This window comes from Melanerpes formicivorus, unplaced genomic scaffold, assembly GCF_026170545.1.
Source record: "Melanerpes formicivorus ecotype bairdi unplaced genomic scaffold, bMelFor1.0.p_v2 SCAF_22, whole genome shotgun sequence".
NCBI lineage: Eukaryota > Metazoa > Chordata > Aves > Piciformes > Picidae > Melanerpes > Melanerpes formicivorus.
In genome coordinates, this window is record NW_027142374.1 from 4725587 (window position 1) to 4751013 (window position 25427).

The window sequence follows — 25427 nt, forward strand, 5'->3', positions numbered from 1 at the left end:
CTCACAGAGCACACAGTAAAGGTGGAGAGAGAAATAAGGTAGCCTGCCTGCCCTTTTTCTTGGCCCTTGTGGGACTGGGCTGGATGTTTCTTCAAAGCTTAGGCCATGTCACAATGCAAACATTGCCTGGTGCTCCAGGGTTACACCACACACAGGTCCTTCCCCTGCTCAGATGGCAAATGTCCTAGTCCAGCCTACTGCCAGACTCATTTTAAAGTCACCCAGTCCAACCAGAGGCATCTTCAACTATAGCAGCTCACTGGGGCTCAGAGCCTGAAATGCTTCCAGGGATGGGGCATCTATCAGGTCTCCAGGAAACCCGGGCTAGGGTCTCACCACCTTCAGCAAAGAGCTTTTGAATCTGCTGCTTCCTTTTCTTCAGTGTAGCAAATCAACCCAAGGAGGCAAAGGCCCAAAGAGCACCTGGGGAGGGGAGGGGGGAACAGAAGAAAGACGCCGTCTCCGCGTGGTAGAATTTTATTACAAAATATGAGCTGGATTAATAGTTGTGGGGAAGGCTTAGGGTGGGGGGGAAAGAAGAGGGGATCCATAACAAACAAAAGCATCACCAGAACAATAAACCTTCCACCCAAGTTGTCCAGGTCCCAATTTTCACATTGTGTCCCTCTTGGACAGTAAACAATCGATCATCACCTTCGAGCCACGCAGAGGCACCGAGCCACACGCTGCTCTGCTCCTATTTACAGCCATTTATTTCCCACCCCCACTATCATACAGGTGCAGCAGAGACCTCCTTGGCTTGGAAACCACCTTCTCCAATGGCACCACCACCAAAGTGCCCCAGAAGATGGAGGGGCTTTCACTGAGCTGGAGTTCACACACCAGTTCATGTCACAAAGAAGGGTTTTGCTCCATCAGCATCACTCCTCATCTCCCCCAGCTTTCACTCCTTAAACACCGGAACATGGGGATAAGGCCTCCCCTGAGCCTTCTCTTCTCCAGGCTGAACAAACCCAGATGAGATCTCTCAGATCTCATTCCCCAGGTGATTTTCCAAGTGCTGGTGAACAAGCCCAGCTGAGACATCCCAGATCTACACTCCCCAAGTGATGGTGAAACCTGGAAACAACCAAGGGAGGAGAAGGACCTGGGGAGCAGAGCACAACACCACCTGGGGACCATCAACAGGGGCTAAAAAGACATAAACCAACTTCACTGTGATAAAATTTGAGCTGAGGGAACCTGATCAGTATGGAAAGAGGATCATCAGCATCGCTCCTCCTCTCCCCCAGCTTTCACTCCTTAAACATTAGAACATGGTGATGAGGTCTCCCTGGAGCCTTCTCTTCTCCAGGCTGAACAAACCCAGCCGAGATTTCTCAGACCTCAGTCCCCCAGGTGATGGTGAAACCCAGAAACAACCAAGAGAGGAGAAGGACTTGGGAAGCAGAACAGAGCAATTCCTGGGGACCCCCAACAGGGCCCAGAAGGATGTAAACCAACTTCATTGTGATGAAGTTTGAGCTGAGGGAACCTGGTCAGCAGAGAAAGAGAATCATCAACATCCCTCCTTATCTCCCCCAGCTTTCACCAAGAGCTGCAATGAAACATGAGGCTGGAGGTCGTCCCCTTCTCTACACACAACAGCAGAGAAATCAAAGCCCAGGCTTGCCATGGTTTTGCCTGGGACTGTTTTGGGGTGGCTTTTAAGATGCTGCTTCTTCTGCTCCTCTCCCATGAAGGTAAAAAGAAATAATAATAATCTATCTGCACGCAGGTGGAGTCCACCTGAGGCTGAGCATCTGCTCAGCCTTTTGTCTGCACACCAAGAACATCAGGAGAATGATTGCAAAGCTGCCTGCTGGTTGTTTTGGCTTTGTGCTGGTGTCGGGCTCCATCAGCACAACAAGGAAGAAAATATGGAAATGTGGGGTGGGGTGGAGTGGAGGTTTCCTTCTCCAAACTAAAGAGGAGGGGACAAGACGACCCCTCTGAGAGGGTGAGAGGGCTAACCCCACCACTAGCCCGCTGGCCCATGTGGTGGTTGGGTTGATCCTGTGCCCTTGGCTCACGTGTTTAGGAGGTTCAGCCACAACAGATGGACCAAAACCAAAGGTCTTCCCACCTGGAGGTTGTGGTCGCAACTGTGGGTGCTCTCAGCCCCTCGATGGTGGTGTCCCAAGCTCACCACGGCAGGGCTCCCCTTTCGAGGAGCTGAATGGGTGCCAGCTGAGCAGGGTGGGGCTCGGCAGGTCCCAACACAGCCGCCTCAGGCCCCCACCAGCCCCACCAAGGCTGCCTGAGCTTCCTGGAGGCACTAGCAGGGACTGGCTGAGGCATTTCCATTCTACCCTGACATTCCTTTGGCGTGAGCTCAACCTGCCTGTGCTGGCAGACATGCTCCTGCACCACCACTGTTCTCTGAGGGGTTTTTCCATCATCAGAGACTTTCCCTGAAGCTTCTCCAGCTTCTCCACCTCCAAGCAGAAGCCCCGTGCATGGAGGCTTCAGGTTGCACACCACTCCTGCCCCTCCATTTTTGGGAGTAAAAGGCACTGCACACCCTACTCACTCATACAGCTCAACCCAGCCTCCAAAGTGAGGTGGGAAAAAGAAGGGGCCTAGGTTGAGGCAGTGGCATTGGCAAGGTCCTGCTCTGTGTCCTGAAGTGGAGCCAGAGTGCACAGACAACAAGGCTGATGATAAGCAAGCCCATTTGTTCCAGCACCTGCCAGTCCCCTGTGACAGCAAGCAAAGAAGTTGGGAAGGGGACATGGAGGACATACATATGGTCAGCAAAAGCTGATTTCTGGAAAGCCAGGCTTTCCAAGCCTCACTTGACCGTGTCAAGAAGGTGCCATCATCAAGCTCTCCAGGCAGGCAAAGGCCCCAGTGCAGCAGGCTGGAAAACTCTTCCCACACCCCATCAGGGAAAGTCACCTAAACCAGCTTCCAGCCATTTGTTGGCCTGCTTTCTCCTCTCCATTCCCACCCTCCTTGGTGGCATGAAGAAAGGAGGTGGCTTCTTGTCAAAGAGCCACATGAAAGGCTCATTACAGCACTGCACCACCAGCCCTGGGCACATCATCCATCCCAAAGCCTACAGCATGAACACTCCATCCCCAATCCTTCCTCCTGTCTCTCCAGACCAGCGTGGGATCAGTTTTAACTTATCCAGGACAACCAGGACCCATCTTTGGCCAAGGTGTGGGTTGGGTAAGAGCAAGAAGGGGTGGCTGTCAAATTTCCACCACCTGAAGATGCCACACTTCAGTTTGCTGGAGGAAGAACAAAAGAGGAGGAAGTCAATACCCTGTTGGACACACCAGGCCCATGATCTGTCCCTGATTTATTGATCACCTGCACAGCTGCTCTTTAAACCAGCCTGGCCTGGTTCTTGTCCTACCTCGGTTCAACCCCCAGTAGGCTTTGACGAATGGTTGATGCGGCCCACGTGAGGCACCCCAGGGAAGAGGAGGGAAGCCCGAGGTGGTGCAGCCCAAGGTGAGGTAGGTAAGGTGATCACAATCTGAACAGCAGGATTGATTGGGATTTTGTTTCCAAGATGCTTTTGTTTTGCTTTTCTGTCTGGAGGTGGTGAAGCGGCAACAGCAGAAGATGGGTGAGACTGGGGAGGACTGACGCCTTCTGTTCCTGTCCAAGCCATCAGCAGAGCCTGGCTGGTGGCTTTCCAAAAAAACCAGAAGGCACACTGTGTCCTGGGTATTTCTACTGGGAAAATGCAGTCTGGTTTCCACTGGCAAACTGCTGGCTTCTTTTGCAGTCCCCCTGGGTGGCTTCAAGCTCTGTGCTGGTCCTCCCAGAGACCCCTGAAGTCAAATTCATCTTGGAAGCAGAAATGCTAAGGACACAACCCAAAGAACCTGGTCAAGCAGGGCAGATATTGACAGCCCTGAGGGAGTCAGCTGCCAGGAAGCCACAGATGGGCTCTGTGGCACACAGATGATGGCTTTTGTCATCTGCTTTTGTGCTGTTCCTTGCTTGAAGGCACGTCAGGTGAGTACATCCCAGGTCTTTTCTTCTATGCCCCCACAGAGATTGGGATTGTCAAACCAAACAGGCCTGGGCATGTGCTTCTGCTCTCACACATCAGAGGTGGCACATTCATGGCTGCACCACGGGGCAAGCTGGCACAGCCACACCACGGGGTGAGATGGCACATCTATGGCCATGCCCTGGGGCAAGGTGGCATATCCACAGCCACACCATGGGATGAGGTGGCCACACCACAGGGCAGTCCAAAAGGACAGTTTGGAGCGAGACCTCTCACGCAGAGCCAAGCTACCAACCCATCACAGCCCTCCTCAGGCATCACCCTAAAATGGGGTGTGTGGTAAAATAATCCCAAAGAGCTTGAGGCACAAAGGACAGTTGCTCCTGAGTGACAAATAAATAGCAGGTTTGCTGGAAGAACAGCCTTTGGAATCCAAGGTCCAGCACCCCAGTGCTGCCAGGAGCCTCATCACGAGATCAGTCTGTGATTAAAACTGGGGTTTAATGACATTTCTCTTAAAACCAGGATAGCTGGGGAGAGGGCTTGCAGAGGTGGGGGAGGCTCGCCCCACCGGTTGATCACAGCACGGGTTTGTTCCTGCAGTAGGAGAAAAGGAGATGCCTCCCCAGGGAGGGGGGGAAATAAAAAGGGGAGGAGGGGAAACAAAAAACAAACAAACAAACAAACAAAACTCGAGTTTGAGCTGCTCTTGGAGGAGTGGTGAAGGTAGGGTGGCTCCTAGTTCTGGTGCCTCTTCATGTGGAGAGCCAGATGGTCGGAGCGGGAGAAGCAGCGGCCGCAGGCGAGGCACTTGAAGGGTTTGGCTCCCGTGTGCTTCCGATAGTGCCGGGTCAGCTCGTCGGAGCGGGCAAAGCGCCAGTCACAGCCTTCCCACGTGCACTTGTAGGGCTTCTCACCTGCCAGGGAGAGCCACAGGTCATGGGCATGGCAAAGCCCTGCCTCCCAACGCCCACCTCAGCCTCTTGGAGAGGCCCAGAGATTCACTGAATGGGTTGGGCTGGAAGGAACTTTAAAGATCATCCAGTTCCAACCCCTCCTGCCATGAGCAGGGACACCTCCCGCTGGAGCAGGTTGCTCAAGGGCTCATCTAACCGGGCCTGGAACGCTTCCAGGGAGGGGGCATCCACAGCCTTCCTGGGTGACTTGTTCCAGTGTCACTCTCAAGAATTTCTTCATAATCCCCACTCTAAATCTCTCCTCCTCAAGGTTCAATCCATTGCCTCTCATCCTGTGACAACAAGCCCTTGTAAAAAGTCCCTCCCCAGCTCTCTCGTAGCCCCTTTCAAGTACTGGAAGGCTGCTCTAAGGTCTCCTCACAGCCATTTCTTCTCCAAGCTGAACAACCCCAACTCTCTCAGCCTGCCCCCACAGGGCAGGTGCTCCATCTAATCATTTTTGTGGCTGCCTCTGGACCTGCTCTGGCAGTTTGATGTCCATCTTCATTGGGAGACCCTGAAGGACCCAGGGCTACCCCTGGCTTGTGCCACGCTGATGCTTTACACTACCAGGGTTCACTTGTGTGTAGTTCACAACCTCCAAGAGACACACAGAATCACTAAGGTAGGGCTTGGAAGTGACCTCTGGAAATCATCAAGTCCAACTCCCCCAGCTCTGAGCACTCTGCTTATACCATACTCAGAGCCTCACATCTTTGAAGCCACCATCCCTGGAGGGATTCCCCCTGCCTGGAGGTGCTCAAGGCCAGGCTGCCAAAGGCCTTGAGCAAGCTGGTCTAGGGGAGAGTGTCCCTGCCATGGTAGGGCAGTTGGAACTAGATGATCTTTAAGGTGCCTTCCAACCCAAACCATTCTAGGGTTCTATGAATCCAACACATTCTACCTCAGAGCCTCACATCTTTGAAGCCACCATCCAACACTCTGTGCCTCAGCCCTGCAGCAGCTCTCCACACACAAATGCTGTGTTTCCCTCAGAGCACTCGAGATGACGTAAGCCCTCTGCCCTCTCCCCTCCTCCTGCCTTTCCACACCTATTCCCAAACCGAAATCCATTCCATTGTGCAATTTCTCAGCCAGCTTGGGAACTGGGCTGGAAAAGCTTTTGCTTGCTTCCAACTCCCTGCGTGCCGCGGACAGGGGGGGTGAGGGGAGGGAGGGGGCGGGTTGTGGAGCTGAAAACCCTGGCCACAGCCTTCTCCTCACATGGGTGTGGTGCTCTCAAATATTAGTCCTCACTCTTAACAGCCCTGAACAAGCAGGCAGAGTTCAGGGAATGTGCTGACTTTCCCGACCTCAAATATTTACCCTTTCCTGGGCCAACTGCTGAGCGCACCACAGCGGCATCAGCGCACGTAGACACGCAAACATGCGTGCACAGGCATGTGTGCCCTGCTCCAACATGTTCCCCAGCCTGGCTGCTAAGCAGGAAGGTGGGTTTGGCCAGGAAACAGAAAATACTGAGGACATGAGAAGATCTACCAGTCTCTTGGGAGAGAATCTGAAAGCACAGACACGTGAACCTGAAGGAGACAAACAGGCGCAAGCTGGAATGTAAGAAGTTCCATCTAAGCATCAGGAGGAACTTCTTTCATTGAATGATGATCTTAATTGAATGGTAATCTTAACTGAAGGATGGTCTTAAAAGGTCTTTTCCCACCAAAATGATTCAAAATGCAACATCCTCCCCAGGGAGGTGGTTGAATCTCCATCCCTGGAGTTGTTTAAAAGAGGCCAGAGAGGTTGGTGCTGAGGGACGTGGTTTAGCACCTGATTTGGCAGAGCTAGAGAGTGGTTGGACTCAGTGATCTTCAAGGTCTCTTCCAACCAAAATGGTTCTGTGATTCTATGAGCTAAATCACATCACAGTTTAAAGATGTAGAACACCCAAACTGGAACCCAGGAGGTTCCATCTGAACAGAAGGAGAATTCTTTGGTGTGAGGGTGCTGGACCCCTGGAGCAGGTTTCCCAGAGAGGTGGTGGAGACATTCAAAACCCACCTCGATGTGTTCCTGTGTGACCTGCCCTAGGTGAACCTGCTTTGGCAGGGAGGTTGGACTTGGATAATTTCCAGAGGTTCCTTCCAACCCCTACCATCTGTAAGACAGGGTGTTAAGGCTGCATCCCACCCCTCAAAAATCCCCCAAAGCTCCCGCAAAAAGCTCTGAAGCTGGTGAAGGGCCTGGAGAACAGGGCTGGAGAGGAGCAGCTGAGGGAACTGGGGTTCTTCAGCCTGGAGAAAAGGAGGCTGAGGGGAGACCTTCTGGCTCCCTACAACTCCCTGAAAGGATGTTGGAGCCAGCTGGGTGCTGGTCTGTTCTCCCAAGGAGCAAGTGACAGGACAAGAGGAAACAGCCTCAAGTTGCACCAGGGGAGGTTTAGGTTGGACATGAGGAACAATTTCTTCACTGAAAGGATCATCAGGCTCCGGCCCAGGCTGCTCAGGGTGGTGGTGGAGTCCCCATTCCTGGAGACGCCTGGATGAGGAGCTTAGGGACATGGTCTAACAGTTGTGCCCAGGGAGATGCTAGGCTGGGGCTGGACTCGATGATGTGAAGGTCTTTTCCGAGCGTCTGGGATCTCAGGGTTCGCGTTAGCTGCTGAGGCACAGGCAGGATTTGCACCGTGCGAGCCGCGGGTCACCCGGCTGGGTCAACCCTACCAAGGCCTTTTAGTTTCAAACAATAACAGGTAGATTTCCAGGAGGGAAACAAACTGCTTTCCATTGTCCCATGAGCTGGCTCCATCTCCCAGGACAGCACGGCAGGGCAAGCTCAAACAAAGGACCCAAACTGGCATTCCCAGCCCCCGGGAGGTGGGGGAGCAGCCACCGGGTTAGATATTTAATCTGACAATGGCACCCAGGAAATGAATGGTGTCTCCAGGAGATGAATGCAACCCAGCTCATAGCAACGGGCAAACCACAAGGAAAGATCTTGGAGATCATCTACTTGTGAGCCTGCCTGCCTGCCATCAGGAGAGGAATGGAGAGAAAGGGTGGTTTAACCCTGCAAGAGATGGAGCTGAAGCATCATCCTTGTGGCTGGCAAGAGATGGGATCACAGAATGCTAGGGGTTGGAAGGCACCTCCAGAGATCACAGAATCACACAGAATCACAGAATCACCAAGGTTGGAAGAGACCTCACAGATCATCAAGCCCAACCTGTCCAAACCCCCTGCAAAGCAGGACCACTTAGGGCAGGTCACACAGCAATGCCTCCAGGTGGGATTTGAGGATCTCTAGAGAAGACGACTCAGCTCTAGTGCTGCAGCCTTAGAAAGAAAACATGAGGCTTCAAAAATTGGATGTGCACACAGTTAAGCTGCCTGTGAATGACTCTCTGGTTTGGATCCCCCTTTTTTTCAGCCAAAAAACACATTACCACCAGTTTTGCTGACTAGTCAGGTCACATCCTTCTTCACCTCTTACAGCAAGTGATGAAGGAAGTGGCAAACACACTTGGATTTCCAACCCAGCTCCAGGGAAGCCTGGAAAAGTCTGGTTTACTGGGTTCCAAAAGAGCCCCAAATTTGCCTAGATACAGAGAATCACACAGGATCCCAGCATGGTGGGGATTGGAAGGGACCTCTGGAGGTCATCCAGTCCAACCCCTCTGCTAAATCAGGGGCACCACAGCTGCTTGCACAATGCCCAGGTGGGACTGGAATCTCTCCAGAGAAGGAGACTCCACAACCTTTCTGGGCACCCTCACACCAAGGAAGTTTCTCCTCCTGTTCAGATGGAACCTCCTGGGTTCCAGTTTGGGTGTTCTACATCTTTAAAGTGTGTTGTGATTTAGCTCATAGAATCACAGAACCATTTTGGTTGGAAAAGACCCTGAAGATCATTGAGTCCAACCACTCTCTAACTCTGCCAAGTCAGGTGCTAAACCACGTCCCTCAGCACCAACCTCTCTGCCTCTTTTAAACAACTCCAGGGATGGAGATTCGACCACCTCCCTGGGGAGGATGTTCTACATCTTTATATCATGACTGGGAAGGGTGGTGCCTGGACACAGACCTCAGCCCCATGCTCAGACAGAAGGGGAAAAGAGATACTCCATTCTAAAAAGGCAGAGTTCATCCTGAAGCCAGCAGCCCTGAATACAAGCTGCTGCTGTGACAAGTGCTTATCACCACCCAGCTCTCGGAGCCAGGACAATGTCCTTCCTGTCTCTTTCCTCCACCCCTTCCGTGTTGTTCTCCAGCCTGCTCCTACCCCAGACCCTGCCAAAAAAATATTGTACCTCACACACAAAGAGAAATTCTTCACTGGCTTGCTCCAAGGGCTGATAAGAGGGAAAGGGAACAGAGCCAAGTGCAAGGACCTATTCCCAGACCCAGGATGGGGTTTGTTCGTTGTTAATAAAAAAGAAAAGTGAACTCTGGGCCAGCTTAATTGCTTTCAGTAAAGATCAGCCCTCCTATAAACGAGATTTATGAGGGCACTGATGGTTCCTGCACTACCTGAGGATCTGATAAAGTTTCAGGTATAATAAATACCTTAATGAGAAGACCTGTGCTTGAATGCACAAGTACCACTGAGCTCAGTTCAGCCCAGAGAAGCTGGCTGTGGTGGGAGCTTCTCTGTGCTAGTGACCCTGATTGCATCAGCAAAGGCAGCTCATGGGCACCTTTGCCCTCTGAAATGAGGGCACAACCCTTCTGCATGTCTGTTTAGAGCTCTTCTGGATATTTGGAGCCCTTCTGAACATTTGGAGCTCTTCTCTGGATGTCTGCAGCCCTTCTGTAGTTGGTAGCTCCAGTGCTACACCACTGGCAGCTGCAAAGTGGACAAGCATTGGGCATCAGAGGCCTGTGTGGATGGTACATAAGGAGATATGAGTGGTTCTGTCCTCTCATTGGGAACTCCAGGGCTGCCTGACACAAGGCTTTCACGCAACCTTTCTGTAGGCTAAGCAGGACCAGACCTGGCTAGGGTGTGGGAGAGCTCAATGGAAGAGCTGAAAGTGAGAAAGATTCTGGAGAGCTCCAAGGAAGAGCTCAGAGTGGGACAAGCTTTGAGGGCACTTCCTCCTTCCAATCCATCACCTAAAGAGCCTCCAAGAGTTCCTCTAAATCCTGGACCATCTCTCCAGAAAGCAAGCAAGCACATACAGCAGAGTGCAGTCACTATACACTATTGTACTTCTTTGAACAGGAACATCAACAGCTGAACCCCTGACCCAGATAACCACTCTAGATGAAGGTAATTAACTCAGTCAGATGATCATCACCATTAACAGGCACAGCATGAGAAGTGCAGGCTGGCAGAGCTTCCTGCTGCGTGCTTCTCTTACCTGTGTGAGTCCTCTGATGTGCCTTCAGGTGGGAGCTCTTGGTATAAACTTTGGAGCAACCTGCAAAAAGAGAAAGGAAACAATTTCCCTGTGAGAAAGGGGAGCAAACCAACCCAGAAGAGGGAGAGTTGAGGTGAATGCAAATGAGCCTGGCCCTGCCCATTTTGTTTTAGCACTAGCTAAAGAGGGTTTGTTCTCCAGCAGTTAGACCTTGGCAGCACATCAGCTTTCACTACACCACCTTGACACCTTTGGATATTGTGCTGGGAATTAACTGGGGGGAAGAGTTGGGCACAGACTTTCAAATCTTTCCTCAACCAGGTCTTTGAGGCAGGATGAGAACCAATTCACCACTGCTGGCTTCATGCTGCTGGATTCCAGATGCAGAGGCCACAAAAATGATCAGAGGGCTTTTCTATGAAGAAAGGCTGAGAGAATTGTAGCATCATAGAATGGTTTGGGTTGGAGGGACCTTCCAAGATCATTTAGTCCAACTCCCCTGCAGTGTGCAGGGACATCTGCAACTAGAGCAGGTTGCTCAGAGCCCCAAACAACCTGGCCTGCAATGGTGCCAGGCTGGGGGGAGTTGGAGTTACTCAGCCCGGAGAAGAGAAGGCTCCAGGGAGACCTTCTGGTGGACCTTCAGGATTTCAAAGGACCAATCAGAAATCTGGGGACAGACTTTTGAGCAGGACCTGTGGTGACAGGACAAGGGGTGATGGTTTGAACTAAAAGAGGGAGATTCAGACTGAAAAGAAGGGAGAAATGTTTGACACTGAGGGTGGTGAGAGCCTGGCCCAGGCTGCCCAGAGAGGTGGGAGATGCCCCATGCCTGGAACCATTGCAGGTCAGGTGGTTTGGGGCTCTGAGCAACCTGCTCTAGTTGCAGATATCCCTGCTGACTGCAGGGGATTGGACTAAATGACCTTGAAAGGTCCCTTCCCACCCAAACCATTGTAGGATGTATTTTGTAACAGTCCCAGCCCCAGCAGCTGTGGTAAAAATGCTCCAGGAAGCAGGAAACACCAGGCACAGCGTGGAGCCACAGCCTGGCTCTCAGGCTCCAGAGTAAAGCCACTGGGAAGGGTTTTCAAGAAGATGAGCAACAACAGAAAGGTTCTTAGCAGAGGCACTATGACTTCAGTCTAATTTGACCAGGCACCTCAAAATGTATCATTGCTGGCTCCTTATGTCAGTGAGCTAAAGCTAGGAGGAGGCTCTCCTGCTGCCTCCATGGTCCTGCTTTGGTGTCCCTTGACAAGTCTGTTAAAATTTGAATTTTTATCTCCTGCCTAGGCTTTTGTTCCAGTGCTTCCACACAGCCTATGGAAGCCTCTGGGAGGAGATCAGCTCTCTGTCCTGTCCTGCTCCTGAGCAGCCAAGCTGCCTTTCCCTTCCCATGGCCTAGAAGCATAGAATCCCAGTCTGGTTTGGGTGGGAAAGGACCTTCAGAGGTCATCCAGTCCAACCCCCTTGCAGTCAGCAGTGACATCTGTGACAAGAGCAGGTTGCTCAGAGCCCCAAACAACCTGACCTTGACCCTCCTTGGTAGAAGGGGTAAGGGTTGGTGATCTTGTTCAATTTTGCACTGATGCTCTGAAGCTTCTTGAGGCCTCTGACACTCAGGAGAGGGCTGAGTGTGGGTGAGACCGAGGACTGCCTCCCTGCTGGACATCAAAACAAAGCCAGCCAAGCACTCAGAGCAGATTCCAAACCCAGAGGGAGCAGCACAGAGAAGCCAGAGTATGTCATGGTTGACTTTCACTCCCCTATAACCATGCTGAAGAAAAGGTGCTGGGGCCACCACCTGGCAAAGAGATCTCCCCAGTCACTCCAGTCAGTGGTGTGGATTGGAGACGTCTCCTGTGGCTTCAACCACAGCAGTGAGACCTGCTGCCCCTGCCATCACTCCTGACTGGTTTCACCTCTAGCTGAACCTGGCTGTGAAGGATTAGAAGAAGCTCTGCTGTGTCTCTGCACGTACACATGATCGAGCCACCCAGTGTTTACTCAGTGCAGGTTGGGGGTTTTTCTGCAGGTGTGTCCTCTGCCTTCCCATGCAGACCAAAAATCCTCCTGAAAACAGCCAAGATTTGCCCCGCTAAAACAACCTGCAGGACAAGACTCTTGCTCTGACCGGTCCACTTATACCCTCAATCCACCTCCCGCCTTGACCAGCATAAGGTAAATAATCCAGGACAACCTCTTGACCACAAGAACCTGGGTGCAGCTCCTGGCTCAGAAAGTCCCTAATCTGCAGGTTGCCAGAGGGTTGGGAAGGTGGCAGCACAGAAAGATCTCTCTAAACGTGTCCTGTTCTTATCTGCTTTGTCAGGTCACCGCTGGGGACAGGATCTGGGCTAGACAGGTCTCTGGGCTGCCCTACTACAGCCACGGAAGCAGCACATAAATCATGGTGGAGACAGCTAGGAAATGACTTTCCTCAGTCACACACCCCCATGGGAAAGATGTCTGCTGATCCCCAGCAGCTCCATGGCTGGGGCTGTGCCCAGGAGGTGGGAGGTCCTGTACAAGGATGGGTGATTTCCAAGCCTTCACCTTGCCCTCACCGGGGTTTCTTGCTTCTCTCCCTGGAAAGGCCACAAAGATGATCAGAAGGCTGAAGCACCTCCTCTGTGGGGACAGACTGAGAGAGCTGGGGTTGCTCAGCTTGGAGAAGGCTTCAGGGGAGACCTTGAAGCAGCCTTTCAGTACCTAAAGGGGACTACAAGAAAGCTGGGCAGGGAGTTTTTAACAAGGGCTTGCAGTGCTGGGATGAGGGGCGATAGCTTTGAGCTGGAAGAGGGAGATTTAGACTGGAGATTAGGAAAAAACTCTTCACAGGGAGGGTGGTGAGGCACTGGAACAGGTTGCCCAGGGAGGTTGTGGATGCCCTCTCCCTGGAGGTGTTCACAGCCAGGTTGGATGAGGCCTTGAGCAACCTGCTCTAGTGAAAGGTTTTCAAACCCCCTGCCATGGGGAGGAACAAGAAGGTCTTTAAGGCACATTCCAAGCCAAACCATTCTGTGAGTCTGTGAAATGTGCTGTATGAATTAAAATTCCATAAAGCTTGAAATGTATGGGTGGGACATTGCTTGAGGAAGGACAGATTGCAAGTCTGGTGTTCAGAGCAGCTAACAGCCCAGGCTGCCTTCTTCTGAGTGATATGAGAACTTCCCAGGCTTGTGTAGTGGGTTTGTGTGCTAAGATTTTGGTAGCTGAGGGGAGCCACAGTGATGGTTGTAATGTTTGCTCTTATAGAATAGAATAGAATAGACCAGACCAGACCAGGTTGGAAGAGACCTTCAAGATCATCGTGTCCAACCTATCACCCAACACCACCTAATCAACTAACCCATGTAACCAAGCACCCTATCAAGTCTCCTCCTGAACACCTCCAGTGATGGTGACTCCACCACCACCTCAGGCAGCCCATTCCAATGGGCAATCACTCTCTCTGTGTAAAACTTCCTCCCAACCTCCAGCCTAAACCTCCCCTGGCACAGCCTGAGACTGTGTCCTCTTGTTCTGGTGCTGCTTGCCTGAGAGAAGAGACCAAACTCTGCCTGTCTACAACCCCCCTTCAGGTAATTGTAGAGGGCAATGAGGTCTCCCCTGAGTCTCCTCCTCTCCAGGCTAAGCAACCCCAGCTCCCTCAGTCTCTCCTCATAGGGCTTGTGTTCCAAGCCCCTCACCAACTTTGTACAAGAGGAAATCCCTTCATGTTGTGCCAGGGGAGATTTAGGTTGGACATGAGGAACAACAACCCTTGAGGGTTGTCAAGGCCTGGCCCAGGCTGCCCAGCAGTGGAGTCTCCATCCCTGGAGAGGTTTCGAAGCTGTGTAGATGTGGTGCTGAGAGACATGGTTTAGCAGTGCCCTGGCAGTGCTGGGTTCATGGTTGGACTTGATGTCCATAAAGGTCTCTTCCAACCAAAACAATTCTGTGATTCTATTCTGTGCATAAGAGTTTGCAGCTGTGGGTCACACAAGCTCTCTGCAGGAAAGCCTGCAAGGTTTCTCCTGCCAAGGCATGGCAAGTCTTTAGATGGACATGCTCATGCCTTGAGGTGACACAGAGGGAACAGCTTCAGCTCTGGGCTCATCCTGACCCTGAAATGCCTTTCTGCACCTCCCTGATGCGGTACATGAGGCCACTGAAGGGCATGAGACGGAGATATTCAGCTCATTGCCTCTTTGGAAGAAGAGAACTGGGGCTCTAGAGAGACCATAAAGGCTGCTTGTGGAGATTACTTGATGGTTTGCCACCCATTATGGGAGCGTGGGAGAGGAAAGGTTAGGAGGAACATCAGTGAGGTTTCAGCTGCGGAGAGCATGAGGCTGCTCAGGGTTAGGCAAGGGCAGAGTGAGACAGGCAGCTAAGGCAGATTTCCAGGAGGTCCTGGGCTTTGCAGGAGCTCCTCTGCCTCTCAGAGTCAGGCTTGCTTTTCCCCAAAGAGGAAAGGGAGAAGGAGAACAAAGACATCAGCTAGCCCAGGCATGACCAACCTCTTCTGCTCCCTTGGTGGTGGTAGGAACCCCACCTCCCTGGGACTCTCCACTCAGCCCCACAGTTCCCTTGGGGCTGGACTAGATGATCTCCTGAGGTCCCTCCCAACCCTCACCATTATGGGATTCATCATGAAGAGAAAATTATCTCAGACTGAACTGTAGGGGGGGGGGGCCCAAGGCAGCCCCCAGCTTCACTGTGTCAAGGAGACCCCCTGCTCCCAAATCCAGTGAGCGTGAATGCTCCAAAAATGCACCCCAAGTCCTCCCAAGTCCCCACAAGCATACCTGGGAAGTCACAGTGGTGGATCCTCCTCTTCTCCAGCTCAGGGTTGTTGCGTCTGTTGTATTTGGGGGGCTGCATGACAATGTGCCCTTGGGAGAGGGTTCCAAGGCCGTTGGGGACTGGGGGGACCTGGGATGACTGGACCAACTTCAGTCCAAAAGTGGCTTCATAGGATGGTGGGGGAGAGATGGTGTTGATGAGCTCAGGCTGATTTTCTGGGCTGCCAGGCTGTGAGTTGGGAGGCGAAGGGGGAAGGTTCACCCCTGGGGAAGGGTAGAACTGCCCCGAGAGGTTGAAGTTTCCCTGTCCCTGGGAGACGTGGGGGTACTGCTTGACCGGCCCTCCTGGCTGGACAGGTCTGTGGCCCACGCTGGCCATGGCGTTGCCCGTGGACATGGTGACACCACTGAGGCTGTTGATGGCCGTGGTGCCGTGGGAGGAGGACGTCAGGGTGGTAATGTCAGCGCTGCCCAGAGGCATCTGGTAAAGGTGGGACTGCTGGGGGGTGCCAGACAAGGGGATCTCGGAGGGCATCTCCTGCTTGATGAAGATGTTGTTCACCGCCACCGACTGGGGCATGCTGAAGACGCTGGTGAAGTCGGGCAGGGTCTGCGTGGGGCCAGAGGCGGAGGAGCAGGGCTGGGCGAAGCTGGTGCCAGGCTCTGTTTTGATCTGAGGGAAGGGGGCGACAGGCTTGGGCGGGCGGTAGAGTCCCGTGCGCAGGTGGGTGGTGTCGGGCAGGATCACGTTGATGTTCACGCTGTAGGGCGTGGAGCTGGGCTTCTCCGTGGAGAAGAACTCGTCCACCACTGAGGCGCTCTCCCGCCGGTACTTCTTGTCCGGGATCATGGGCATGGCTGGCACCTCGCTGGACAGGTACTTGTCCATCTCGGAGCGCGCCTGCGGCAGACACAGCAGCGGCAGTGAGCGCCACGCGCTGCTGCGGGCACTCCAACCGCCGGCCAGCGCTTAGGAGAGCGAGTAGCGGAGAGAGCGGCCCACGAGTCACAGGCTGCGGGGCTTGGCTTCAGCCTGTGACTCAAGCAGGCTCCCCAGGAGTGAATCACTGTCCTTTGCACTGCTAACAAAGGGTGAGCTGGGCGCAGGAGGCAGTCAGGAGAGAAACAGAGCCTGGTAAAGGAGAGCCAAGCTTTGGGTACAAAGCTTTGGTCACAGACAAGAGAGTTGAATGCTAGAAGTGGGATGAAATCAGAAGCTCTGTTCCAGCTGGCCTCATGCTTGAGGCACGCTGGATGTGAAGCCCATCTTAGACATGCTTTGAACTCAACAGGCTAAGCTGTTCTGCATTTCATCCTTTCATTAACTGAGAACAGTCTAGGATGCTGTCTTTAATTCACTGAGGGTCATTTGGGTTCAGGCCTAGAAATCTAGGGGATGTGGCCACTGATTCAGTGGTGATCTGGGAGCCTAAAATGGAAACTGCCAGGCCAGCCACTGTCTTGACTTGGTCAAGTGACTCAGCCCTTACCTACCCTTTGGTTCGATTCTCGTTTTCTAGAGCTGTTTGTACAAGTCTGGGTTCTCCAAGCTAACAGGACCTCTAGCTCAGACAGTCACCACTTGGCAGGTTTCTCTTCCCCTCCTGGTTCATCCCACTGGATCCAGGCCCAAAAATTCGGCAACCCGGTGGAGCAATCCGCTAGGAAATTCATCCCCTGGCATTTGATGACTCAAGTTCTGCTCTCTGTGGTTAAAGATACCAGCACTAATGCTCTTCCAGAAAGCTACAGCCTTTAATTATGTGGTTATCCATGTGTCAAGCTCATTGCAAAGCCCTTATAGCCTCATTCATATGTAGAGGAGCTGGCAAAACCACCAAGGTTTCCCTGGCAGAGCCTCCAGCCCGCTGGAGGAGAGCACGCTGATCTCAGCCCACACCCTGCACGCTTCAGCCCAGGCTTTTACAGCTCTGAACTATGTCACTGGAGTGCAACGGGGCCAAAGTCATCCCTGCTGCAACTTCATTGCTCTTAACAAAGCTGGCCAGGGCCCAAGAGACTTCCTGGCCCTTTCCAGCAAAGCCCTATCACCTATGCTTCCAGGTAATTCAGAGAACCTTTGCACCTCTGCAAGCCATAAGGGCAACGCATGGGTAAGCTGGCTCCCTCCCAAGCACGGGGACGTGCCACAAATACACCTCTCCTACACGGCTACAAGCCCAGAGCAGCTGGCCTGGGAAGTGCTACATAGCACAGGGACTCCCCTGGTGTGTCCTCCACCCTCTTTGTCCTCACTGAACGTGTAGGTCCTGCAAAGTCCCTGCCCTCCTGAAAGGAAGCCACATGCTGGCACTACAAGCTCGCTTTGTGTCACATCCTCAACCAACCACCTCTGCTCACAGCAGCACACATCCCCTCCACCATGCTCCAGTGAGGAAAACCTTCCTCAGGCACACCCTGAAGCTGAGGCATCAGTAGAAGGCAGGGGAGAGAACCAGAGACCCTCAACTCAGTTCTTGCAGACTGGTACAGACTTATAATGTTCTCCTTCCTCCATCCTTGTGAGGAGCAGCTGAGGGACCTGGGGTTGTCCAGCCTGGAGAAGAGGAAGCTCCAGGGAGACCTTCTGGCTCTCTACAACTCCCTGAAAGTAGGCTGGAGCCAGGTGGGGCTGATCTCTTCCCCCTTTTAAAAAGTGATAGGACAAGAGGAAATGGCCTCAAATTTCACCAGGGGAGGTTTAGGTTGGACATTTAGAAGAAACTTCTTCACTGAAAGGGTTCTCAAACACTGGTGGGAGGTGGTTGTATCCCTATCCCTGAAGGGGTTTAAAAGACACAGAGATGGGATGCTGAGTGACATGGCTTAGTAGCTGGTAGAGCTAGAGAATAGTTGGTAGAGCTAGAGAATGGCTGAGATCAATGATCTTAAAGGCCTTTTCCAACCAAAACCATTCTATAGTTCCCCTCTGCAGTGTCCACCTTGGGTTTCTGCCCATGGAGGAACCATGCCAAAGCTTGGGAGCTGAGTCCTTTGTACCCACACTGGCACACTGCTGCTACCCTTGGGAGTCAGCTTGCTCTAGGCAGTACCAGAGGCCCCAAATGCCACACATACCTGAGCAGTGAAAGGTCCCACTTGCCAGGAGTGGGGGCAGGGGGAAGGTGCTGGATGACTTTTACTTCTACACTTCCCTTATCTCTGGCATTTCACTTTCTCACCTTCAGTTCCCAGGGGAAGGTCTCACACCAACACACAACTCCAGTGGGTCCTTCTCTGTCAGGTGACCAGGCAAGTACATTATTCATAGACTCATAAGAATGGTTTGGGTTGGAAGGGACCTCAAAGATCACCTAGTTCCAACCCCCTCCCACAGGCTTTCCCCTAGCCCAGGTTGCTCAAGGCCTCATCCAGCCTGGCTTTGAACACCTCCAGGGAGAAGGCATCTACAACCTCCCTGGACAACCTGTTCCAGTGTCTCACCACCCTGACTGTAAATCATTTCTCTTTGATATCTATCTGTGTTAAAGGTAGAAAGGCATGCAGACCCTAAATTCAGATCCAGAAATTTCAGATCCAAAACTTGGATTCTAAGCCAGGGTCCCCTTGTCTGCTGCCTGTCCACATGTTTGGTGTTTGGTGTCTCCCAGCCTCCTTCTCTCTCTCCTCACCACCCCTACCTGCAGAGCAAAGTCTTCTTCCTGCCAGACCATTAAAGCCTGACGAATCCACTTCTGATCCTGAGCAGCCTCATGGTTCTGGGTAGTGAGGATGCTGGGGGGCAGCTGGGCAGCAGAGCAAGGGCGGTGGGCTCTCACCCAAAAGGGATGGACACCAGTCCTGGCCATAGCTGCAGCCACACTGGGGTGTGCAGGAGCAGGGCGACAAGGGCCCCATCCCGCTGGAATCCAGGCTTCTGTGACATGCTGAGTGCATCACACATCCCCACATCACCCTGACGACCCCACCCCCCCAGTGTCCCTCCAAGAGGGAGGAAGGGGCATTCTGTTTGTGGCCCAGAAATGCTTAGCAACCCTACTCTGCTCCAGCACTGCTCACGCTGGGTGTTGGCACCTAACGCAGAATTAACCAGGTTGGAAAAGACCTCTAGGATCATCAAGTCCAACCTATCACCCAACACCATCTAATCAGCTAAACCATGGCACCAAGCACCCCATCCAGTCTCTTTTTAAACACTTCCAGTGATGGTGACTCCACCACCTCCCTGGGCAGCACACTCCAATGGCTAATCTCTCTTTCTGTGGAGAACTTCTTCCTAGCATCCAGCCTAAACCTCCCCTGGCACAGCTTGAGACTGTGTCCTCTTGTTCTGGTGCTGCTTGCCTGGGAGAAGAGACCAACCCCCACCTGGCTACAACCTCCTTTCAGGTAGTTGTAGAGAGCAATAAAGTCTCCCCTGAGCCTCCTCTTCTCCAGGCTAAGCAACCCCAGCTCCCTCAGCCTCTGCTCACAGGGCTGTGCTCCAGACCCCTCACACCAGCTTTCTTGCCCTTCTCTGGACACTCAAGCAACTCAACATCTTTATTGAATTGAGGGACCCAAACCATTTCCCTAAGCACTTTTCAGCCAATGCTGGACCCAACACCAGCTCCTTGGCCCATGGTCAGCACACCTGGGCTGACCAGCACCGACATGTCTGTGTGGGACCCAACTCAAGTGTCCTGACTGTGTCTATCTGGCTGCCACTCATGGCTCCTTTGACAGTTGCTGGAGATTCAGATAATGGTGGGGATCCAATTAGAATCATAGAATGGTTTGGGTTGGAAAAGTCCTTTAAAGCCCATCCAGTCCAAGCCCCTGCAACCAGAGCAGGTTGCTCAGAGCCACAACCAACCAGACCTGCAATAGTTCCAGGGATGGGGCATCTCCCATCTCTCTGGGAAGCCTGAAACTACTGAGGGCACTGTCAAACATTTCTTCCTCCTCTCTGGCCTAAATCTCCCTCTTTTACTTCAAACCACCACTCCTTGTCATGTGACAGCAGGCCCTGCTAGAAAGTCTGTCCCCAGCTTTCTGGTCAGCCTCTTGAAGACCACAATAGAATCAAAGAATAGTTTTGGTTGGAAAAGGCCTATAAGATTATCAAGTCCAACTGTCAGCCTAAGACCACCACAGCCCTTAAAACATGTCCTGAAGTGCTATGTCTACACATTTCAGTAAGGTCTCCCTGGAACCTTCTTTTCTCCAGGCTGAACAATTGATGGAGACACACAAGCCATGAAGGAGATGGCTATGGAAGCACCTGGGTGACTTGCACTGATGGAGACACCACGAGCAGGAGGAGCATTGTGGGGTTGGAAGGAGGGAGCACAGATACCACCATGAGGGCCAGTGGACCTGCAGTGGGGCTGGCTGGGTTGGGGGCAAGTCCCAGCTCCATCTCTTCAGGGTTTTAGCAGTACCTCTCACCACAGGGATAGGAGCATGCAGAGGGAGGGATGAGGAAGAGAGTCACCTCAAGAATGAGCGGCGGCATCCGTGGTTCCATCCTCATGGGGTGCAGCTGTGGGGCAGACAGGGCAGGGTTAGTGGGGCAGCCACCACCCCCCACAGCCCTCCCCAGCCAACCCCTGGGCCATGGATGACCTCACCCACCATCTCCCCAGTCCCTCACAGCATCCATGGTCTCACAAGGACCCATCAGCAGGCATGTCCCTGCCACTGCCACCAGCATCACCTCCAACATGGTAGCAGGTGGTGGTTACCATGGGGTGAGGAGCAGCACGGGACCAGAGGGACCTCCTGCTGCTGGGGCATCCCCTGCAGTGGGTGGAGGCAGCCCCAAAGTGGGGCCATGTTTGTCCCAGGCATGAGCCCCTAGTTTGGTGGGAGACAGGGGAACACTGCCAAGCCCCATAGGCTCCCAAACCAGGCAGAAACCACCCATGTGTGTGAACCTCATGAGGATCAACCAGGCCAAGGGAGAGGTCCTGCCCCTTGGGTCAGGGAACCCCCAGTGTCAAGCCAGACTACAGATGAAGGGGTAAAGAACAGTGATGTGGAGAAGGACTTGGGGTGCTGGGGGGTGAAAAGCTGGACATGAGCCAGCACTGTGCACTCCCAGCCTAGAACCAGCTGTTGTGACAGGTGATGGTTTGAACTCAAAGAGGCAGATTCAGACTGGAGAGAAGGGAGAAATATTTGACACTGAGGGTGGTGAGAGCCTGGCCCAGGTTGCCCAGAGAGGTGGGAAATGCCCCATCCCTGGATGCAACACAAATACAAAGGAGGCTATTGAGGACAAGAACCCAGCCAGGAGTACGCCTTGTAAACACTCATCTCTGCAGACTCCTTGGCCAACCCCAAGCAAGTCCTGGCAGCAGGCTGCAGCCCTGCCCGGGGCGGCTCTGGGAGAGGGCAGCTGAGGACACATGACCTGGAAGATCAGCCCATCCCTTCCTCCTGTCTGCCAGCCACAGGCAGGGTATTAACCATTTTCTTAACCATTTTCTCCTAGCCAGGGAGCTCAGCTCATCTCAGTACCACAAGAAATAGTCACCATGACTTGATGGAGAAAGCCTCCAGGGCCTTCTACCACCAGGTCTTTAGTGGCCCAGTTTCCCCTGTAGGCATTAGCAATGCCAACATTGCAGTCATTGGAGATGAGGGTGAGATACAAGGTCTGAAGGTGGATGTGCCCCAAACTCCACCCACCTCATCTGCAAGGGCTCCAGGAATCATCATAGGCCAATAGCTTGTGCAAAAAGTGAGCAAAGGGGAAACCCAGGCAAAGTACAGATGGACCAAACTCCCATGAGTTTAGGAGTGTTTCAACTGGGATCTTGGGTTTGGCCAAGAAGAGAAAGGCAGTATAAACAGCTCTGAACTCCCCTCAAGGTCATGAGATCTACTTCTGACCACAGAGAAGGATCCTTCTGACTTGTCAGGGAAAAGGAAGACAAACAACTACAACAGAAACCTAAACCCACAACACCAACCAAACCCAAAACCCAAGGAAGAAAAGGAAAGGGCTTAGAGCGAGCATTTAGCCTTTACAGGTAAGGTTACTGGACCAGTAGGACCAGGGCACATTCAAACTTGGGATCAGGCAACCAAAATTCCCTGGAGGACAAGATGACCTCAGCAGCCTCTGCAAGAAGCAGCCAGCACTGTGAGATCAAGAAAACCCTGAGAGCTTGTGTCTTGCTGGTGAAGACAGTGGACAATAAAGCCCTGCCTAGAACCATCTTGGTGAGAAGAGACCTCTGGGATCATCAAGTCTAGCTGTTGTCCCAGCACTGCCCCTCAGCACAAATCCACAGCTTTGAAACCCCTCCAAGGATGAGAAATCCACCAGTGCCCTGGGCAGCTTGGGCCAGACTTTGAGAACCCTCAAGGGGAAGAAATTGCTCCTCATATCTAACCTAAACCTCCCTTGGCATAGCCTGAGGCCATTTCCTCTTGTACTGTCACTTGTCCCTTGGGAGAGGGGACCAGCTCCCACCTCACTCCAACCTCCTTTCAGGCAGTTGTAGAGATCCAGGTGCTCTCCCCTCAGCCTCCTTTTCTCCAGGCTGAACAACCCCAGGTCCCTCAGCTGCTCCTCACCAGCCCTGTTCTCCAGACCCTTCCCCAGCTTCTTTGCTCTTATCTGAACCTGTTCCATCCCCTCCCTGTTGAGGCCATTCCCTACTGTCCTCTCATTTGTCCCTTGGGAGAAGAGGCCAACCCCCACCTGGCTGCAACTTCCTTTCAGGGAGTTGTAGAGTGTGAGAAAGTCTACTCTGAGCTTTCCCCAGCTTCCTGCAGCGTGGCTTCTCCTGTGGCTACTAGCTGCTGGCATGACTCTCCCCTTACACCTCTACCATCTGGCCAACCTTCACGCATCCTGCAGGAACCTCAACCCCTCCTTCAGACATTGTCAAAGGCGGGGTGAGCTGTTATCAGGACATCAATCAACAAACACAGAGGCCAAGGCAAACATTTCTTAGGAGGACAGAGGGGGGAAAAAAACCCCAGCACTTGAGTCAACCATGCCCCTGTGCCAGCAATTAGCCAGGGCCACGGTTAGGAGAGCTCCAGGCACCGCAGGCTGTGGAGGCAGGAGGTGGGACACGTCTCCCCCGTGATTAAATGCTTTCTAATCTGAAGTTGATAAATAACAAACCACCATAGAAACATCAGCTGTTGTCACCACACGGGCAGCAGCAGAAAACAAGGAGAGAAATCAATGTTTGCTAAACAGGCAACGAGCTCGTAAAGCTGGCAGGAGGAGCGGCTGGGGGAGGAGAGAGCTCGGGAAGGGGAGGGGGGACAGAGGTTCTGGGCAGCTCCAAGCCCTGCGCTAGCCCCTGCCTGGTTGCAGCCAGCCCAGCCTGCTCGGCAGTGCTGCAGCTGCTTTCCGGCAGTGTCTCAGCTCTTGCTCACAGCCAGCCCCATGTTGGTCACTGATCATAGAACCCCAGCATGCTGAGGGTTGGAAGGGACCTCTGGAGAGCATCCTAGAGTCCAACCCCCCTGCTCAAGCAAGGGCACCCACAGCAGCTTGCCCAGGATCACAATGGCCAGCTGGGGTTGGAAGCTCTCCAGAAAAGGAGACTCCACAACCTCCCTGGGCAGCCTGCTCCAGGGCTCCAGCACCCTCACACCAAAGAGGTTTCTCCTCATCATCATATGGAACCTTCTGGGTTCCAGTGTGTGTCCCTTGCCCCTTGTCCTGTCACTGGGAACCACTGAGAAGAGTCTGGGCCCATCTTCTTTCCCCCCACAGGTCCTTGCTGAGCATTGATCAGATGCTTTCTTGGGCTGCTCTTCTCCAGGCTCAACAGCCCCAGGGCTCTCAGCTTTTGCTCCTCACAGGGGTGACACTGAGAGCTTCTGGGCAAGGGGTGCAAGCAAAGGGGCTGAACTTAAGGAAACAGACTCAAGTCACACCAGGAGGTTTAGATTGGACACGAGGAAGTTTCTTCCCCTTGAGGGCTGCCCAGACCAGTCCCAGGCTGCTCAGGACAGTGATGGAGTGCCCATCTCTGAGGGGTTTCAAAGCCCTGGTGATGCGGTGCTGAGGGAGGTGGTTTGGTGGTGACCTGGCAGTGCTGGGTTCATCATTGGACTCTGTGATCCAGAAGGTCTCTTGCAACCAAAACAAGTCAATGATTCTATGAAGATGCCAGCTTCAGCCATGCAAGTCAGCCAGCAGCACAACCCTGGGGCATGGCTCAGTGGCCACGGTGGTGTGAGGTCGATGGCTGGACCCAATCATCTTAGAGGCCTTTTCCAACCAAAACAATTCTAGACTCTATGAGGGATGAGGTACACACTCCAGGTGCAAGGTGGGGAGGTCCCTCTGAGGTGAGGGAGGCAGAGGCATGCATGGGACAAGAGTTGAGGCTGTGAGCCAGGCCCTGGGATGACGTAGCACAGCCTCTTTCTCCTAGATGCACCTGCACGAAACTCCAGCTTCCAAGGGAATCAGCAAACAATGGAGAGGACAATCATCAATCAAGAGCCATGGCAAGTCCCTGGCAGTGCCCCTTCAGAGGCCCACATTATAAATAGCCTGTGTTTATATCCAGATTTGGTTCAATATCAGCATTTATTGTCTCCTAGTTAAATATTGACCTGAGTAAATATTTGTTTCTCTGATCATTTGGGTTTGATATTGACCTCCATCAACGTTATTTTCTGTTTGTTCCTCCAGTCTTCTGGAACTCTCCACGAAATGGGATTAGCAAAGGAAGCCCCAGGACTCCTCAAGTGCACACACACACACACACACACACATTCAGCTGCTGGAAATCACAGAGCACCCTCGGGGGCAGCAGGCCCAAGCTCTGCGCTTAGGTAGGCTGCAGAAGCCCCCTGGATGGGCTCCTCTGCTTGATCTATCTCACAGAGGTTAGGAGCAGCACCAGGAAACTTGTGCTGCCCTCAAAGCATTCAGCTGGGCCTGTGTTACATCCAGTGGGGCAAGATTCATCTTGGCCCAAGATTCATCTTGGCCACCTTTGGCCACCTGTAAAGTGGGCATCTAAGTTGAGTTTCTGTGCAAGCTCTCTCTGGAGCCCCTGGAGAAGACTGCCAGAGGGTGATCCATCCCACCCAGTTTTCCACCTTGAAGCTGTCATAGGATCATCAAATTGTTGTGGTTGGAAAAGATCTCTAAGATTGAATCCAACTGTCAACCCCCCACCACCACCACGGCCATTAAACCCTGTGCCAACGTGCCATGTTCACACATTTCTTGAACACCTCCACAGAAGGTGACTCCAGCTCCCTGGCCCCATCACACCTTATCACCTGCAAGAGCAGGACAAAGAAACCTTCCTCCAGGTTTCTGCCAGGAGCTCATGGATGGCTCCAGAGCAAAGACACACAGTTCTGAAGGGTTCACAGACTCAGAGTGCATTGGGTTGGAAGGGAACCTCTAAAATCATCTTGTCCAACCCCCCTGCAATCAG

The 25427-nt window shown here is 52.9% G+C and overlaps 1 protein-coding gene across 4 annotated transcripts in view; it reads right to left on the reverse strand.

Moving 5' to 3' along the window:
- Positions 1-461: 461 nt before the first annotated feature.
- The window catches only part of LOC137447927 (Krueppel-like factor 5), a 39149-nt gene continuing 14183 nt past the window's right edge, over positions 462-25427 (reverse strand). For 3 of the 4 annotated variants that reach the window (XM_068151934.1, XM_068151935.1, XM_068151936.1), the window contains exons 3-6: positions 20483-20530; positions 15049-15946; positions 10253-10312; positions 462-4893 (exon numbers count right to left, since the gene is read on the reverse strand). In XM_068151934.1, the coding sequence (XP_068008035.1) occupies positions 4715-4893; positions 10253-10312; positions 15049-15946; positions 20483-20530 (1185 nt within the window). In that variant the 3' untranslated portion in view covers positions 462-4714. The remainder of the gene's footprint in view (positions 4894-10252; positions 10313-15048; positions 15947-20482; positions 20531-25427) is intronic. The other variant, XM_068151937.1, reaches the window with a different exon arrangement.